Source organism: Calypte anna, chromosome 3, assembly GCF_003957555.1.
Source record: "Calypte anna isolate BGI_N300 chromosome 3, bCalAnn1_v1.p, whole genome shotgun sequence".
NCBI classification, from domain to species: domain Eukaryota; kingdom Metazoa; phylum Chordata; class Aves; order Apodiformes; family Trochilidae; genus Calypte; species Calypte anna.
Window position 1 is genome coordinate 14,833,136 of NC_044246.1, and position 19,872 is coordinate 14,853,007.

The following is a 19,872-nucleotide window of genomic DNA, read 5'->3' on the forward strand; positions in this document are numbered from 1 at the left end:
AACCATCCTGTAAAGGAATTTGGAACCGTTTATTGGTAGAAATTAGGTGCTTCCAAAGACTAAGCCATCTCAGTACTTTAGGCAATTACCTCACAATGTCCTTCTGAATTTGTCAATTTATCAGTTTGTGTGGAGACAACTGGACTCAGATCATTATTTTAGAATGATTAAAAATATGTGAAGAATAACACACCTTTGTTTTTTTGCATGGTGTGCTAAGGCACTAAAAGCTCCTGACTTCCAAGCACAGCTCTTCAGATTATTTTGCTGCTTGGGGTGGTTATAGAGTTTGTGAGGCAAAGATAATAGGTGCTCCTTGGTGCAGAATAAGGTCAGATAAATGGTAAGAGGATAATGGGGCAGTCATTACAGGCTAGGAATTCTGTAAGTTTTTGATATTTTTCCTTACCATGCAATATGTACACTAATATGTATAGAGGTTGGTTTTTTGATTCTTTGAAATACCTTTGTATTTTCAATATGCGTTAAACATGTATAAATTAATTTTCCATGTTATACTATTGAATCTTACAATCAAATATAAAAATGAAACCCCTTACCATCAAGAAAAATGAAGAATTTACTTTGTATTGGGCTGTGGTGAGAACTGATGTTGAAAACAGAAGTAAGCATACTGTGATAGCTGACTTAGAAGCTAAAAAGCAACACATTTCTGAACACAGTAGAGGAAATGTCTATTGCTTATTGCATTTTACTCATGTTTTAGTTTCTAGAGGAATTAACAAATAATGTGTTGTGAGCATGAATATAAGGTTTATCTTTCAGATTACAGAGATGATGACTGTGATAGAAACTTTTTCTGCACTGAGTTTGTCTACCATTGAAGGAATAGAAAATATTGCAATAGAATTTAAGAATACATACCAAAACGTTCAAAAGAAGCAATATGACATCCTTGATCCACGAAAAAAAGAATTTGATGTGGACTTTATGAACTTCATGGCAAAAATTGAAACTCTAGAGGTAAATAATATTGCTCTCTATAACTTAGAGTAGACTGTTATCACTATTTACTTGGTATATATTAGAATGTCAGTGAAACTTTGGACTGTGAATAAGCTACACTGTTCTCTCCCAAAGGGCATAAAAATGGTGTTTATCTGGAGGAAGATTTTCTCCATTCTTTTTCCCTCTTCCAAAGGAAGTTGTAAAATATGTCACACAGTCCTCACCAAAGATTAATCTTTCTACAGACAAAATGGCAAAAATTGAGACCTGGGAGAATGTTCAGCACGGAGGTGGTTTATTAGCCCTGGGCACATGTGATAAGATTTTGAGCAGAAGAAAGCTGCAGCTGTTTTTGAGAAACGATTTTATTCTTTACTAAAATTGTCTGTCACTTGAAATGATTACCAGACTGACACTAGCTGTTTATTGTTAAACACAGATGAGTGAAGCCTGCCATTTTGTGCTTCAAGCTGAAACACTTTCAAGTGCTACTCTGTTAAGAAATTTTCAGACATGAGAATACTGTTTTATGACTAGAAAGACTATACTAAATTATATTTTCTTTAGATACAGATACAGACATTTATGCGTAACCGTTTTGGGAGGATTTTGTCTTCGCAGCATGCACTTCAGTTACTTCAAAGGTATTAGCAACTACGTTTTAAAATATTTTAAAGTAACTTCATATTGCTGAGTAGCAGAATTTAAATACCACAGTAAATTTTAGAACAAAGCCCTAATCAACTTTTTAATTATTGGTGTTATAAATCTCGTAATCATAATAAAAGATGTATGCTAGCTTTTTTGTTGGAATCAATATATTCTCCTGTTTCCTAATTTCATTACATTTTATTTTTTATGTAAAAGATAATACTAAAAGAAAAAACTGAAAACCTGCAACAGCAGTAACAAAACCAACCAACCAACCAAAACCTTCCAGGGCAGAACTTTTCAACTTGTTTAAACTTACTCAAAACAAAAAAAATTTCACTGTGAATTTCCCAGTATTTGTATATCTCTCAATTTATGTAATATTCATCTACATTGAAAAAAAAAGTATTTGTATTTTATAAATTTTGGGTACTTCTTTTAATACAGGTTTGAAAACCTGAGAATGCCATGCCTTCAAGAAGAAACAGCTTCTGCAGTCGGTTGTATTCTTCAGCATTATGTAGCAGAACTTGGAGCTATTGAAAAGGTATTTAATTTCTTTGCCATATATTTTAAGCATCATGTTAAAATAAGAACAAATATTTTATTATGAATATTTTTTTAATCTTCCTATTTCAATAACTGACTTAATTTTTCCCATTTCAGAAAATAGACCTGAGTGTGTAGGCAAATATGATCTACATGCTCTAGTGGGCCAATGCGTCATCACAATTTTACCTTTTAAACAACAAAAAAATCTGTTACTCCTGCATCAATTAGAAACAAAAAAATATATTCTTTATTGGCTTTATATGAGGCTTCTACCACTAATTTGCGTTTTTACATAGCTATTGTCTAATGCTGGTACAGTATAATAGAAATAAAATGTAGGTAAACTGCATTTATGTTCATTATAAAGTAATTTTCCATGATATGTGCAGTGCACCATGACTGTGGCACAAACGAGCATTAACTTGTTACTTGACTTAAACATTTATAGAAGATTTAGTCTAAGCTGACTTTATATGGCTGCAAAATGAACATATGTATGAGAACAAGACATCCATGCTCTCTTTCTACTCAAGAAAGAAACTAATATTGTAGAGTCAATTACTCTGATCTATTTTATGTGTTAACCTGAAGATTAAGTAATTCCCATGAAATGGCTATTTTTCTTCAGTGAATGTAAAGAGAATTTGGAAAACCAGCCTGATGCAAATATTTTTCTGGAGAGGTTTACATTTTTCAGGTGAAAGACAAATGTTTACATGATGAACTAAGTGTCTATAAACCCTGCATTTACTAAAAACAACTTGTCCAGTGACTTAAAATTATAACCTAGCATAGATGCTCTAAATCACTTTTTACAGTGTTCTTTACCTATCTACTCACTGTATATGACACTTCCTGAATCTCCAGTTACTGGCTTAATTAGATGAACATGCTTTCAACAACACTGCCTGCTTAAGAAATAGCTGACCCTGCCCCTGGCTGCTTTTTCCCAATGAAAAGGAAAGATAGAGGGTGTTTCATCCATGACAGTTCCTCTCTGAAGGTCACCATGAAGCCACTTGGGTTTCTCTTGTTGGCAATGTGCAGAGGACAGTGTAAGGGTAAGGAGACATGTCAGTAAGGGAAGAATTGTGTCTGCTTAGGTGGTACAGCTGTTTGTATTACCAAAGCATGAGTTTGCATGTCAAAAGTTAAGTGGATACAAATATTCCTCTTTCTCTTCTTGAAGAGTATGTCACCAATATACTGTTCTAACTATTAATTAGATATTATTGGACGGCTTTTTTATTTTTACCAGGCAAACAATTTCTAATAAAGAGATCCTGTCACTGCAATACTAGTTCAAAACTGTTTCCATGTGTTGCAGATTTGATATGTAGTAATTTCAGGACAGTGTTTTCTTGTGTGTAATGAAGCCATTAGTGACCAGGGCCCTTTTTATTTCTCAACATGGGCTGTATGCCCAGGAGTCTCTACATGCATATTGAGAAGTTAGTAGAAAAAATGTGCCATAGAACTGTAGATTATCCTGAGTTGGAAGGCCACAGGACTCATAATGTCCAACTCCTGAAATTATAAATTAGTCAGCAGTATACGTCAGAAAGAACAATGTTGATATTTCAGGTAAATTGTTACTTGGGGTTATTCAGGTAAAATTTCTTAGTTAAGAATATAGCTTAGGTCTTTCCTAAGGTAGTTCCCAAGCAAAGGGGGAGAAGCCCCAACAAAGTTTCTCCCAACACTTTCTTACACAGCTTTCTTTTACAGTAGATGACTCCAAAGTTATGGAGCTGTGCCTGCCAGGCTTGGTAGACTGGCTGCTTCGCTCCTGAGATTGTGGTGTCTTTTGATGTATTCAGGGATCTGTCATAAGTGAGCACAGCTGAGAAATAGCTTGAGATAACGAAGACAGGAAACATACCAACAATGGTATCAATGTGTGCATCTCAGAAGAGTAGCAAAGGAAGAAAGGAATAATTTTTTTTCTCAGTGAACTGATGGGGGACTCCACACAAATTTAATCTCTTTGGGAGGAAGAAAAAAATGTGGCACCAGAGGAAAAAAAACTTCAAGAGATTTTTTAAAATCCATTTGTCTAAAGATACTTTTCTTATCATAGCTTTACCAGATTTGCAAAGGTGACCCTCCTCTTGCTCGAAACATGCCACCTGTTGCAGGAAAGATACAGTGGGTGAGACAGCTATTCAGGAGGCTAAATGAACCAATCAGCTATTTCCATGTAAGTTGATGTGAGGAAAAATTGGATGTTTTCTGTAATACTGAACTGTCTTCACTAGAGTGACCATAATGTTTCTGGCTATGATGATGTCAATTCACATATGCAAGACAACAAGTTTATTTGTACGAGACTATCTAGTTAAAAATTACATTCTGCTCTTACCACTGAAATCTTTCTTTGACTTACCACTGAACTAGAATTTCCACTGAGCTAGGACCCCAAGCTGGAAATACTCACTGTATTGATAGTATGTCTGTCTTCATAGTTGCCACAGAATTTCACCATTCCAGCAAGTGGTGGTTTTCTTCTTTTTGTAATGAAGCAGAACAAGGCGAGTACGTAACACTCGTGTACCCACCTCCTCTGTTCCCCTAGTAATGCAGGGTTTTTCTGTGGAGGGTCATATCTCTTTACCAAGCAGCTGCTCGGAATAGCTTAAGGCATAAATGTGGACTGCCTGACATCCTATAATCGTCTGGTTTGTATGTTCTGGTACCACTGAAAATCCAAGTTTATTATAAGGACCCCCACAATAGCTGCTGTACTGCAACTGAGAATCTGGTCACCAGTTTCACTGTAGAGGATCTCTGTGGTGGTCCAGAAAAATAGAATTCCATTGCTGAACTTCTCAGTTCTGCATTTTCAGTACCATTAACCATACAGCTGAAGGTTGGTACTAGACACGTGAGCTTTGACATTCGTGGCCTTTAGGAATTTCTTGGGTTTGGATTTCCTTTTGTCATAGTAATAATCTTACTAGAAGCTGCTATTTCACTAATATTCCTTAAAATGTTGGAGTGTCTCCTATAAAGTATCTGAGGGTCTACTGCCAAGTTAACTTCTGTCTGAGAGAGATTTTAATTTTCTTGTTTCCCTCAGAATGGGAATAATGGTCACCTAAATCTGCTTCAAAGAAAAGACATAAATATTATTAATGATAAAAAAGGAAACTTTTTAAAAATCATTTACTGTTTAAAATTATTTACTGTTCAATTTTGAGTACAACTGAGCATCCATTTAACTTTATTATATTGTGGTAGAAACCTGTAATTGCCAGTGAGCAATTCACCAATTACATTGTTAAAAATGTAGTGTGTATTAATCACAAGTTCTTACTGACTTTATATTCACAGATTTCTTAAAAACTGCATAGTGTATTTTAAATTCAAATTTATAGGGTGATAACTTGTGATGTCTACTTAACAGTCAGTAGTGAAACAGAAAAACCCAAATAGTTAGTATGATTTTTTTTTGTTATGGTTTTAATTTGAATGTACTGTGTTTTTAATAGAAAAAGTCAAATATCTTGGCAAGACCAGAAGGAAAAGCAGTTGTGAAACAGTACAACAGAATTGCTTATGCATTGGTGGAATTTGAGGTAATCTATCATAATGCATGGATGGAGGAAATTTCACAGTTTCAATACCGTAAGTAATATAAATATGTAATTGGCTTTTTTTAAACTGAAAATGAGTGCTAAGTTAACACAAATAAAAATATGTACATTTTTTAAGCCTCAGTTACCCTTAAAATGTGTTGATTAATCATGATCCAATAATTAGAGCCAGTCCAATAATACAAATCTTTATACTTTAACCTTGAAAATTGGGTTTGAGACACTCTATTGCAGATTTGGTACGCTGGTTGACAGATGACTGGAAACATTAGTGAAAGAAATTTAAGGCACACAGTTGTGCATCTTTGTATTAAAATTATATTTAGCATTTAATAGTTCTTCCTCTTTTGTTTCCACTGTAATAATTCATAGCGTTTCATTATCCCATGACAAGTGTTACTTTTTGTCTATAAAAAAGATAATCAAGCTTTGTCATTTTAAGATTGAGAGCCAAAGATTAAACAAAAAAAGGATTTTGAGTGTATTCTCCATGTAAACTGTACACATTCTGTGGACTTCAAAACTATGAGTAAATTCATAAGAATAAAATATTGTCATCACACAGTCAACAGAAGTTTTTATATTGCTGTTTAAGGTTTTATTTTGTTTTGGGTTAGCAGATTCCTGTTAGATACTGAGCACCTCAGAAGTGTTGTGTTTCGAGGTCCTTAGAAAATCAGTTTCATAGTTTTCTAACTCTAGCTAAGAAAAGAATATGTCCAAATCAGGACTGCTTAGCTTATGAAGAGAAATGTTGTATATGTCAGAACGCTAACATGGTGAAAGTCAGTTGTATAATTTCTTTAACTGAGAATGTGAAGCTGTTTCACAAGTAACATTACACATTTAATCACTCTATAGAAACACTAGAAATCTGTGTTCAACAGTAATTTACATAAAGGAATCAACTGTTTGGCTTAGGCACTAATACTCAAATGTCTTTACAGCCTTACAAGCCACAATATTTGTGCGTCATCCTAAAACTGGAAAGTTTCTGGTTAATTTCGATCCCCAGATTCCAGAAATTGTCAGAGAGACCAAATGTATGATCAAGTTGGGCCTGGAAGTACCAGAGCAAGCAAAAAAGATAGTAAAAATAGAAAATAACCTGAATTCAAACAAGTTGCGTTTGGAGGTAAGCTTAAAAATGATGATGATTGCTGTTTAAAAAATAAAAAAGAACATATGATAAGCAGAGAATTTTTAAAATTATTAACTAAAGACTAAAGCTGTGTAGACGGTATTTTAAAGTAAATGTATAGAATGCACAGGTGGTCATAAAAGATCTCCTTGGAAAATCCTCTGCTACCTGCTCTGTGGGCTTGTATATCCTGAAATGTTAGCATATGTATTTTGCATGCACTGTGGCATGTTAAATATATACTGAGCTACCCAAAATGTGTTCAGTCTCTGAAAATCAGTAAAATACATTTGAAGTGAAGACTGGAATTCTTCTGGATTGGAATTTTGCAGCTTACCTGCCAGAGAAATCAGATTTCTGATACTTGTTGTAGTATTTGCTGCTGTAGTATTTAGAGAAGCTTGTGTCTTGGAGATGAGGCGTTCCATGCAAGATTTGTATGTGTGAAAGGCATAAGAAAAGGATATTTTTAGATTGATTTTTTATGTGACTTGAATTATCTAAAGCATATGATACTTAGTTCCCATGAAAGAGAGTAAGTTACAGTCACTATACTTCAAGTTGTCTTTAGCTCTAAGGAAGGATCATACTTTTGTCTGTCTTTGTGCATAAAAAACAGGAATGTGTTGTGTCATGGTTTAACACCAGGCAATTAAATGACTGACAGATGCTTTCTATTAACCACCCCCCCCCTTCCTGCAAGAAGAAGGAGAGAGAATAAGGGAAGAGAGACTGGTGTGTTGGAAACTAAACTACACAGCTTTAATGAAACAGTAATGATGAAAAAAGAAAAATTATTAAATATATACAAATATAACTAAAAGTGATATCATGGTCCTCCCCCTTTCCCTCCAATAACACTTGCATCACTGCTGAGGCTGCAGGGCAGCCCTAGAAAAGTCCCAGGCTGGGCTCCTGGAATCAGCAGCAGACTAATTAGTTCTATCCTGTTCCAAACCAGGACATGTTGCATGAAGACTGTTTTTATTCATTGTCGTATAGCATGGTACAAATTCCTTACATTCCAGATATTATGTACACACAAATGTAGTCATGTTAAATTCTACTCTTCTTTTCAAATGTAGTCTTGTACTTCTTTTCATGTTTTTCTGAGGGTTTGCCTATGTAACAGGTTTTTTTTCTTCAGTAAAGAAAATACCCAAAATATTTTTTGTGATACTAACCTTTATAATAATTAACAGGGTCTTCTTCAATATTATGAAGATTTATGTCAAGAAACACCAAGTGTTTTTTTAGGTCTAATGGCACCAAAAATGGAAGAGGTTGGTATTGCTAAATGCACTTCAGTTTATTTCATTAGAAGTAAGAGTAATATAATAATAGTTTATAATTTAAAAATGTTTTGATGGATCTGCATGTTGTGAGCTTAATGAATTTTACTAAAACCTCTTAAGACCAAAAATTTGCTCTTAGTATCCCACATGCAGTGCTCGGATTAAGTTTAATACAGTAGAATAATATTAGTGCCTATGAGATGGAAGCGCAGTAGTAGAAAGAATATAGACTTTGTGGGTCTGTTTATCTACACAAATCTCTAGGTTTGAGGTGGAATTTTCACTCATTTCAGTTTTAGAGGTTTTCATGGGAAGTTCTGTTTCTCATTTAGCTGGAATACTAAATGTCATTATTGTTGTCTTTGCCTGGAGAGAATTATTAGCCTTGTGAATTGAGTCAGTCTCTTCGGAGGTGCAGAAAGGTTATCTACTGCAATACAGATACAGGTTTTTGGAGATGCAGAATGTGTATCCTAAAAGTCATTTTATTTTGCCAGACACTTGAAAGTTCTATGTAGTTTTTCTAAGTAACTCCTTTTTTATTTTACATAGTAACATCAGAAGGTTTCAGAGTTTACATAAGTCTGTGTAACCATATATGTGTCATGTGCTGAAATATGTGGAAAAATAACTTGTGGTTTTATAAGTTTAATAATGAAAGACAAAAAGATAAAGTGATGGTAGTCATAACTTCAGTGATACTTATGTAAACATGATTATATCAGAGGGGAATCATAAACATCTGCATTCTAGAGGAAACGACTGGGTAAAGAGAAGGATGAGTAATGTACAAACAACTGAAGATGAGGATGCTTTTTGAGGAGGCAGAAGTCTTTGGTATATAGGAAGCAGAGAGGAAAGCATAAATCCAAAGATAGCTTTCATTGGTGACATTTGTGATTATAACAACAAGCATGGCATTTGCTTTAAACTATGTTTGTTTTGTTTTGTTTTTTAATCTATGAAATCATATTTTTATGCTTAGATGGAAGCTATATTGAAGCAAGGACTTACTATGTTGACTTGGTCATCTGTGACACTGGAAGATTTCTTTCAAGAAGCTGATCAAGTTCTGAATGTATTTAAGCAGTTTTTGGGAAAGGTATACACTTGATCACTATATGAATGGAATGACAATTCAGAGAAATTGTTTCCAGACACTGTTTTTCATACTGGAAATTGAGCTGTACTTACTTTTGTACCACCTGGAATACATAGACATTTTATTTGCTTTTTAAAGTATGTTCTCCTTTGAAAGAATTATATACTAAAGGATTCTTTCCTACTATACCCTCAAATGTTCAATCTTTGCTTCCATTCTTGCAGTAGAATTTATTTCCACTTGTCCTCGGGTTCTGTGACTACCACTCTGATTTTCAGAGTCAACCTCTGCTCTCTTTGCATGTTTGTCTATGATTGGAATTGGAAACAAGATACTCCCACAGAAACAGTGCCCAGTGGAGAACTTTTTAGATTTAACTGTATTCATAGCAGGCATGCAGTGAAACTGGCTCTTCTTTGGGCAGTAAATGCAGTAATGAAAGCAAGTGTGCTTTCCATCACAGTTCTCTGCTAAGTCTGTGGTTTTTTTCCCCCTCGGTGTTTGCCACATAACTTCTTAATCTTTTTGATTCCATTAGCATTCTTGAGGACCTGTATTGGTTATTTTTCTTCTCACGACTTTCCCTTAACAGTCAGATCATCCTTCAGGCTTGATGGTTGATATGTGGCTATGATATCTCCTACCAGCATCATAAATTCTGGTATCTCCAGTGGTAGGAAGCTGTTATTACTGTTGGGTGTATACACTTTCATGGCAGAAAACCATGATTCTGATCAAGTCCTCTTTTTGCCAGTGAAATCCATAGCTGAAAAAAAGATTGGCTCTTTAAGAAATTGACAGTTCTCTGAGCTTGACTATATCTGAAATCATCAAGTCTTTTGGAGATCCACTGTTTTCTGTAAATATGTAGGTTGCGTTCATTTCTGACTTTCTTACCCCTCCCGTATCAATACAAAAGATATAAACTTAGCTAGATGCTTGATTACTATGAAGGGGATATTGTAAACAAATAGGGAAAAGTGATATAAAACAGGAGCACGAGTAGTGTTGTCACAAACAAGATAGGGTATCCCAGATGCAGAGTATTTCAAGAAAAAAATTAAAAATAGGACAATCAGTTTTATTTGGATTCTGCCACATAGTGAAATGTCACTTCACTATAGTTGAGTGAATGCTAGTAATGATGTCATTTAGAATAAAAAACCCAGTGAAAAGGCTATGCTGATTACGAGGGAGAAAGGCTGTAACCATCGAGGTCACAGCTTGCTTGCCTTACAACTCCATTCATGTCCAGTAAGATAAGAATCTAATAATCTTATATGCATATAGCTTGGTTTTTTACTCTGCTTTATGTAGTCTGGCAGCAATGAATCATACATAACTACAATGACCTGGGGTCTAACTTACTATTATTATACCCAAAATTACTGTTGAAACAGCAAGGATTTTTCAGGAGTCTAACATGGATAACATTTGTGGAGCAGGAGTTGTCTTCTGTTCCATCAATACTTAAATTTCAGGACAGAAGAAAAACAAGTTTAAAGAATCTATTCTTAGTCTTGGGACCACTTTCTGATGAGGTTCTCAGGGCAAGGGAGACAATTCTCATTTTTAAAGGACTGCCTGAAATGAATTTGTGCATACTACTAATCATTTTAGAATTGTTATCACATTGTGTAGGCTCTTATCAGTTGAGTTCATGTTTTCTGTGACAATATTAACCATGTAATTTCCAGACTTACACCTGTTCTTTCATTGTTCATATTTCAGATAGTCTACAGTACAATATGTTAACAGAGGGTACTTGTCTCCCTGAATTCCCTCTGTAGATAAGAGAAAAACGATAATGCACAATAAAAGCAGCCTATATTTAGCCATTGTAAATATCCTCTAAGTCACCAAAGTCCCTCCTGAGGGATTTCTGTGCTTCCTTTTTTCACCATTTCTCTCTTCTTCAGGTCTTTTGTCTTGGTGCCTTTTTTTTTTTTATTTATTTTTTTTCCTGTTAGGATTCACATTCTTAGAGGTTTTTATGCTATGTAAGTTTCTTGCATTTTCACTGGGTAGAGAGATACAATTTTTATTTTTTTGTTGGAAGTCTCTAAAATTGAATCTATTATGATTTAAAAGAAATGTACATTATTAATACAGTTTTCTTTTTTTTTAGGTTAATTATCTAAGAGAAATCCGGATTGATTTAATGTTAGAGGAAATAGCAAATACTCTTATAATTGTCTTACCATCAGAGGGTCCTGTTGAAATAGAGGATTTGTTATCCTCCAATGAGGTGTGTGCCACCTAACACCTTCAAACTTGAATTCTTGATAATGTTCAAAATAAATCTCTAGCTAACTTATGTAAAACTAGAACAGTGTATTCACTGTAGAAATGCAGAATTCTTGATTGAAATATATTAATTGAAATATTTTAAATGCAGGCAAATTTCTTCTTAGGTATTTGAAATATTTAAGCTTTAGTATAATTTAGATAATTTTTGTTTATTTAACTGCTTCACAGGCAGATGAAAGGATTTTTTTTTTGCATGAAGATACCTAGACACATGCAGCCTTTGTTTTTCCCCCATATTTTTTCCAAATTTTTTTTCTAAATTTTTTTTCCAAATTTTTAAAGGGAAAAGCAAAAAAATACTTTCCAACAATTATATATGAGAATGTAAAAGTTTTCTTGATTCCAAATGAGGCTAAAAATTAATGTAGTTAGCTAATTAGTCTCCCTTCAATGTTCAGGAGTGTCTTCTGACCCTTAAAAATGCCATTGCATTTAAAAATATAAACTCATTAAAACCATAGTGATAATGGTTTAGTGATATGCCATATGTGGCATATGATATATGGCTTATAATACATAATACAGAACATAAAAATTATTCATATTTTTATAATTTGGACTAAAGATTTTGAGTTTGGTTTCTCAGTTTTCTTTTTTAAATTGTTGCTTTTTCATTGAAAAAGTCTCTGCCTGAAGAATAAACTATTCAGGGAAATGGCTTGGCTCTCCATGAAGGGGAACAGTAATAAGATAAAAAGTGATGTTAAGATAATAATTTGATATTTTTATTTAACAGCAATTCACAGTGGAATGTGCTACGTTACTGAACCACAAAAGCAGGAACATTGAAGATGCTGTTCAAGAACTATTATCTGTACTTAAAACTATCTATGAAAGCAAAGATTCTAAGAAAACTGCAGAAAAACAAGTAGCACCAGGTAGATAATGTTCATCATCAATAACAATTTCTATCCCTAGTTCTGTACATTTAGCTACTACATATAAAAATTGTTTGAGCTGATTTTCTTCAGACTTCGCCCTCCCACTGCAGCTTCATCTGTGTCACAGTTCTGCCTTAATTTACATCTATTAAACTAAACCACTATCCTATGAAATACAGGGGTAATTCAGAATTGGTGGAATTTCTAGAGTTAAACTATGTTCTTCTGTCTCGATTGCCAAAGTATTTGCTCTAGAGGAAGAATGTTATGATTCCATTTCTTCAGGTCACCGACTAGAACTTTCCCCCCATCCTTTGTCAATGTTGTTGTTCTCAGCTATGCTGGGTACTTGGTACTGTCCCTTTCTTTGTCATTCATTAGAATTTTATCTCAAATAGTAGGGCCTTACTGGCTGATGAATTTAAATCAGTACAGCCATTGGACTATCACCAGTTAACACCAACAAGTGTCACAGCTGATCAGTCTGTTTCATTCCCACTGCTCTGCACTGTGTTACAAAGATTTTAGAAGGTCCTGCATCACAATAGGAGAAATGGTTTGTAGCTGGAGAAAAATATGTTTTGAGGGAAAAGTATTTTCAGGTTTAATCAATAACAGAGCTACTTATACAGGATTTTTTCATTCTGGGTTAAGTTTCCTCCATATAGAGAGGCTCCAGAGACAGTCAGGGTCAGTACTCCAGGCAGTTCAGTAAAATGCAAAATAGAAAAATCTGATGAAATGATTCTTCTCAGTATTTAAAAATTGTTTATACTGATTTTTCCCCACTTCCAGCTCATATATCCATGTCTGATTGCCTGTCTTTAGTAATTAAATCTTTGTAGTGCATGGTGTTTGCTATTGCCTTTTTTTTTTTAAATGTACAGTAAAAGTAAAACGTGCAATGTTTGGAGATAATGAAGAAGATACAGGAAAGACTACTTCTGTAGCTCCTCCTGGTGATAACAGCAAGAGCGATGATAAAGAAGATTACTTTAAGAAGGTATTTTGTGATAAGAAAGGAATTATTTTTCATATCTAGTGATCATTAGATGTTTCTGTATTTTTATTTTATTTTTAATCCAGTACGGTCAGATTTTACTGTATTTTTCTTTTACCTGAAAAGGTTATGTATGCACCAGTATTCTGGCATAATTCATTGTGGCTTTTTAATTTGGAGACCTTTCCGAAGGTGAATGAGACTTCATGCACCAGACCTCAATATTCCATCACTGAATAAGGCAAACTGTCTCTCCTCAGATGTTACATTCTAATTTTTTATGCAACTTTTACTTACTTGCTCACACACTGTTTTTACCCCAACTCTCCTTATCTTTCTCATGTAACGTACAGCATAAATTCCTTCTGAAAAAAACTAATATATTTGACTTAAAACTTTATGAAATAATTTTCAGGTTCCTGTCTGAATACAATACCACATAGAGTATGTTTTATTTATTACAGAAAAGTGATGACTTGATTGCCTATTTCAGTCACCAGCTGCTAGACAGTCTCCAGAAAGCCACCCGACTGTCTTTGGATAATCTTAAGAAAAGAATATTCGTTTCAAAGTAAGTTGCAAATTGAGGAGTCCTTCAATAGAACTACAAGAACAAAGTTATTTTTGTGTTAATATAGTAATATATATATACATTCATATGTGTTATGATATATGTGTATATATCATTAGTCTAACAGTTCCAGGCTTCTTAAACTTCTTAGCTCAAGAAGAACCTGGAGAGTATTCACCTTTTGCAGTAATGCAATGTCCTGTCCACCCCCCCCCCTTTTTTTTTTAATGCTTTAATTCTCTCTGTTATTAGTTACAGTCTGTTCTTTTTTTGTTGTTGTTCAGAAAAAAAATATATTTTTCTATTGTTTCCCCTCTGCCTGCACCCTTTTGGGTTTTATTCACATATATTTCCCTCAGAATTGCTTTCAAAATTCTGTTAGTCCAGCATTATCCCACACAAATTATTAGGATGACGATTCTGTCATATATGTCAGGGTGCCCATTTGTTCTTCTCATTTCAGGTTATTTCTGTAAACATGGCTATACAATCAGGGTTGTTTTGCCTGGGTTAAAGATCATCTCTGCACTCTTTATGAATTCTATATGATAATGGTGAGATCCGTATGATTTCATCATTCTCCTCTATTTAGTGCCATTTCCACAGATTCTTCTGTGCTGTAACAGGTGTACACTTCAGAAACAAAATTGCTCCAGTGTATTGTGGATTGAAAGCCCACTTAGAATTCTGTTAAGAAAATTCTGCTAAGAGACTTTATTTGAAGCTGGTGAAATTGGTGTTTTGTCATTAATGTATTTGTTTAAATTACTTTTTTTCTTTTTCTGACATCTTTTATAGAAAATATATTGAAATCCTGATCTTTTTGAAACCAGTAAGACTTGGTTTTAGTTTTGAGTGGCTTCAGGTCATGTACTTTGGGTCATTTTGCTCTGGCTTGCCATCTCTGAAACATTTTTCTTTTCTATTTAATATTTATCTAAAACGTAATGAGGCAATGTTTAATCTTTATAGGATGCTGAATTAAGTAGTCAGTGAAAACTTATTGAGCCCTACTCCAAACACTGGCAGGGTTCTATCATTGTTAAACTGAGACATTAAAATCCAGAATCAGAAAATATTCTGGATTTAAAAATTCTGAAAATAATGGCTGTACCCAAGGTAACCTTTGCCTGAATGATGGCGCTCTGGCTAATATCTTTAGCCTTTAAACAAGAAGTTTCCATAAGTTTTATCCATAGTTCATAACTTAATATGAAAGTTCTCCATAAGAGTTTGCACAGAGAAGGCAGCTCAAAATTGTATTTCTAAGATAACTTGGGAAGTTTCATGGTGAAGTATTTATTAGACATTTCAAAATTATTTTCAGCAAAACTGCATTTGATGAAGCCAAATCTTCTGTTCCTCCTGACAAATCTGAAGAGGTTGCTTCTTTTCTAAAAGCAGAAGTACACCTTGTTATTCCCAATGTGGTAAGTTATGTGTCATATAGATAAAGTAAAATTCATTATATTACAGTTAGCTCTGCATTTGCACAAGTGTAGGATGTGTGCACACTTGCTGAATCAGCATCCATTCCAAAGGAGAACAGTTGCTCAGGTCTTTCACTGAGAGACCCAATGAAATGTACTCAAGAGACCCCTATGTTCCTGATTTCTGTCGTCGTGGTACTGACAGAACCTTTTATTGTTCTGGTGTGTTTCAGTATTTCAGAAATTGCATTGTAAGCTGTTCATCACTGTTCTTTGCAGAATGATTACAGTGCTCCTTCACATGAAGCAGTTGCATTGCTAGAACAGATTTTTCTTTTTGTTTTTTTTGGTTTCTTTGTTTGGTTTGGTTTTTTTTTTTGTTTGTTTGTTTGGTTTGGTTTGGGTGTTTTTGTTGTTTTGTGTGGTTTTTTTGTTAGTGTTTGGGTTTTTTTGTTTCTTTTTAAAAACTCTTTTGTTCCTTGTGTGATTTAAATCCTTTGCTGGATAAAAATAGTGAATGTTATCTTTGCTCAGCTTGACTTTAGTAATCTAATAGGACGCAAGATGACCAGAGGGAGGAAGACTGAACAAAAAATAGTAGATTCAAAACCAAGAAGACAGCTGTGGATTTCTGTGTACAGAGAACAAAAAGGCCACTTGATTGCAAAGAACTAATACATGTGTTTGCTTTCCTTTTGTAGAGTAAGATAATTCAGTGTCAGCAGTTAGTATGGCATTTTCTTTTACTATGAGAAAGGTACTTAATATTATCCAATTATCTTATGAAAATAAAAGTTCATGAAATTCTCATGAAAGAAAGGTGATATTCATTTGACATTAGACTGCTTTTCATATCACCATTCTGTTGTGCTTTCAAAGTGTGTGTGTATATATAATATATAAGGTCTGTCAAACTGTAGAATTTTTACCTTTTGTTGGTATTTGTATAAGCATAAAGCCCCAAGGTCCACCCACTGCAAAGAGAAGTGCATCTGCCTGTCTTTCCAGTCCTCTGAAATTCCTGCCTGATCCAGAACAGTAATCAAGTAATGCTGGGTAAAATGCTACTTTGCTAATACTGGTAGGATTTTCAAGATCCTTGCTTTTGTGTATGCAAATGCTCAATCTGTGAAATTATTTCTAAAACATCAGAATTGCTTTAAAGCAGTTTATATCCTGGTCCTGAATGCTCCTGTGGATGATTTCGTCATTTCAAAGTGTGACAGCTTGCACATGAGAACTTTAATATGATGCTCTAAGGACTATATTTGAGGATTGGGCACATCACAAGAGTGATATTTCTTTAAAGAAGTCCTGTTTTTCTGTTCTTTCTTGGACCACTCTCAGATTTCTTCTCCTCAGTATTTTGCAGAAGCTGCTGTGTGCCTTTACTCCACCTTTTTCTACAAAAGACAGCACAAAGTCACAATTAGTGCTATTGCTGCCAATACGGTTTAAAAAAATGGGTTTAGGAACTTACTGCTGTTTGTAGACTACTAAATAAAACAGGCTATAAGCTGTTCTTTCATCTCCAACTGAGCTGATGTGAAATGGTGTATATCCACAGTAGTAAATTCTTTTCTTTCTGAATCCAGGAATTTCTTCTTTCCTTAACACCATTTGAATGAAGCCCCTGTCATGTTTTGTGTGCCAAACTGTGCCTGAATTTTTCCTGGGAGAGAGGGGTGGGTTTGCATCATCCCAAGTTATGCTAAGGGAGCGTACTACCACTTACAGAGTGTGGATTATGGCAGACCAGGGTCTGTGTTTTAACCCCATGCTGTTTGCTCATTGTTCTTGACTGAGATCAAGAAGCCTTATTTTCCTCCCAGTTCTTGTTACCATGAGTTTTCTTTCTCTTCTGGCTTGGGTATTAGATTGCTCTGAGAATTATGGTACAAAATCCTTGCCACATATACATGTTGAGCTCTTCAGGGCTACTGCACAGAGTTAGGGTAATTTACTAAACACTGTACTCTTGCAAAGTACTCTTGTACTTCTTGCCTTTGGTTGAAAAGAAAAATTTAGTACCAATTCAACCTGTGACACTTTGATGCAGGTGGTTTTGTTTGCTTGAAATTACATATGTTGTGAATATATGTATAGATAAGCACTTAGAAGGAGAGGGAGAAGTTGTATAGCTTTAAATCTTTAAAATGAGCTGTCTGTATGTATTTTTATGACAATGCCTCTTACAGTCCTCTCTTACAGATTTAGGATCTAGTGGTTAAGAGCAACAGAGAGGTGGATCTTGGGCTGTAATTTTTAATGCTTTATGATTCTACAGTGCAGTAAACAAGGCTTGGAATTTATTCCCACACCCACTAAAAACATTTGAATTTTTTAAAAAATAATTTAAATGCCACAGATCTATCTGCTTACAGACATTTTATCCACAGCATGTCTGCACAGATAGTAGGTCAGTACAACATGTTTTATTTCTTTAGAGGCAATTATGAACTAGACAAATGGTTAAAGTTACATTTTCCAGCTTCTCTTCTGGGACAAGTTCTGCAGTTCACTGTGTGTGGAATAAAGCTGAGATCTTGGAAAATTACAGTCAGTTGCATTTTTTTGAACAATATTTCAACTGTTTCAAATAGGTAATCGTTCCTAGTTTAGATGATATGCAGCAAGCCATCAATCGTGTGATTCATTTAGTACTGGAAGTAAGTCGTGGAGTTGCTCAGTGGGGACAGAAACATTTGCAGAAATCTTGTTTGAAAAGAGAATCGACCACACGACAGATATCTTCAGGACGCTTGGCATCACGAAGGAAAACAATCACAAAATGGGCCAAACAGTCACAAAGTAAGTGGGCACATACTTTTTATTTTAATAAAAACGCCATATACGAAATACATGTGAGCAAACTCACTTTTCTTCAGAGAGGACAGCTTTGGATTATTTTGAATTAATTTGTAGCATTTATATTCATTTAATTAGTTGTATTCTTCAGAAATAGCTTTTCAGGCTTGTCTAAGTGTTAAAACTCTGAGAAACAATAAGCAAACAAAAAAATCATAGAAGAATTTCTAGATTCTGAATCTCCTATTTAAAATTTGAGGCATAGTAAGCTTGTTAATTTATCTTTTTACCAATTACTTTAGAATATAGCCCTAATAATATAGTTGAAACCATAAACAGCAATTTTAAATTAGCTCTCACTGGAATATTGAGATAGAACAGGAGATAGTTTAATAATTAGATTTCAGTAAACATTTGGATCACTGGGTATATTTCTACAATAAAACCCTTTAAGCTTTTTTTCATGGGAATATAACTGTAGGTTATTCTAATATTTTTGTATTAGAAATATTCATAAATTTTTATCATCTGGTTGTCTTAGCTGCTTGGCTGAGCCAGTGATCTGCAATACAGTTGATAGTCCAGAGCTGGGACTTTATTCTTCTACTGATGTGCTTGGTATGATTTTAGCATCTTTAATGGGCTCCAAGCAGGGTGGAAGGAGTCAAAATACATCAGCAAGTAACCATCTTCATCACCCTTAAACTGCTCATCAGCAACACGTGGGAGAACATGTTAATGAGATTTTTGGATTATACTGGCAAGGATGGCTCATTTGAGACTTTGTTTTTAGTGACCAGATCCCTGAAAAGGACTTCAGACTAAAAGAGAAGTTGGAATTGCATTAAATCGCCCATTAAACAATGTGTCTGATGGGAACAGTGGATATTTCCTCTCCATTCTCTTAAATCTGCTTCAAAATGCTCAGGCATAAATATTACAGAAGGAGCTCCTTAGATCTCAGGAATATCAGTGTCTGTATTGACCTTGACTGTCTCCATAATTCATCAAAGATGAAAGAGGAACCTGATAAAGTGCAATTAATTTTACTTCTATCTAGGCTTACCTATAGTTCTTAAAGGAGAAGGGGCTTCTCTTTCAACTATAGCAGCAGCTACCAGTGTCTAAAATGTGTTTGGAAGCATATGTGGAGGCAAGAGGTTCAGGTCCTTTCTCTTCTTTCTCGTATTGTGTGGGGGTTTTTTGTTGATTGGCTGTTTTTTTTTTATCCATTCAGTTCTATCCTCTTTCAGACAAGACTCAAAAGACTGACAATAGCAGTTTATAGGACAAGCTCAGCTTCCAAACATGACAATTTTTTTTTTATGTTCTCGTTACTATGCAGCTTGGCAAAGTTCAGCTTCTGTGACCACTGAATAAAATAACAAGATGTCAATTATTTGAAGTATGTTAGATACCAAGAAACTAACACTTTTTTTAGGATTTTATATAATTAAAAAAAATTTAATACAGGCATTAAAAAACATAACACAACACAGAATATTTATGAGGCCTTGTTTTCTTGTAACAATTCAACTACATTGGAAAAAACAAAATTAATGATTT

General features: G+C 34.4%; 1 protein-coding gene across 1 annotated transcript in view; it reads left to right on the forward strand.

Moving 5' to 3' along the window:
* DNAH8 (dynein axonemal heavy chain 8) overlaps window positions 1–19,872 on the forward strand; it is a 121,003-nt gene that overhangs the window by 16,198 nt on the left and 84,933 nt on the right. Inside the window, exons 12-25 of the mRNA XM_030446786.1 lie at window positions 787–984; window positions 1,537–1,613; window positions 2,068–2,167; window positions 4,253–4,372; window positions 5,664–5,799; window positions 6,716–6,903; window positions 8,112–8,192; window positions 9,190–9,306; window positions 11,435–11,554; window positions 12,353–12,494; window positions 13,385–13,500; window positions 13,962–14,068; window positions 15,396–15,498; window positions 18,102–18,313. Coding sequence (XP_030302646.1) covers window positions 787–984; window positions 1,537–1,613; window positions 2,068–2,167; window positions 4,253–4,372; window positions 5,664–5,799; window positions 6,716–6,903; window positions 8,112–8,192; window positions 9,190–9,306; window positions 11,435–11,554; window positions 12,353–12,494; window positions 13,385–13,500; window positions 13,962–14,068; window positions 15,396–15,498; window positions 18,102–18,313 — 1,817 coding nt within the window. The remainder of the gene's footprint in view (window positions 1–786; window positions 985–1,536; window positions 1,614–2,067; window positions 2,168–4,252; window positions 4,373–5,663; window positions 5,800–6,715; window positions 6,904–8,111; window positions 8,193–9,189; window positions 9,307–11,434; window positions 11,555–12,352; window positions 12,495–13,384; window positions 13,501–13,961; window positions 14,069–15,395; window positions 15,499–18,101; window positions 18,314–19,872) is intronic.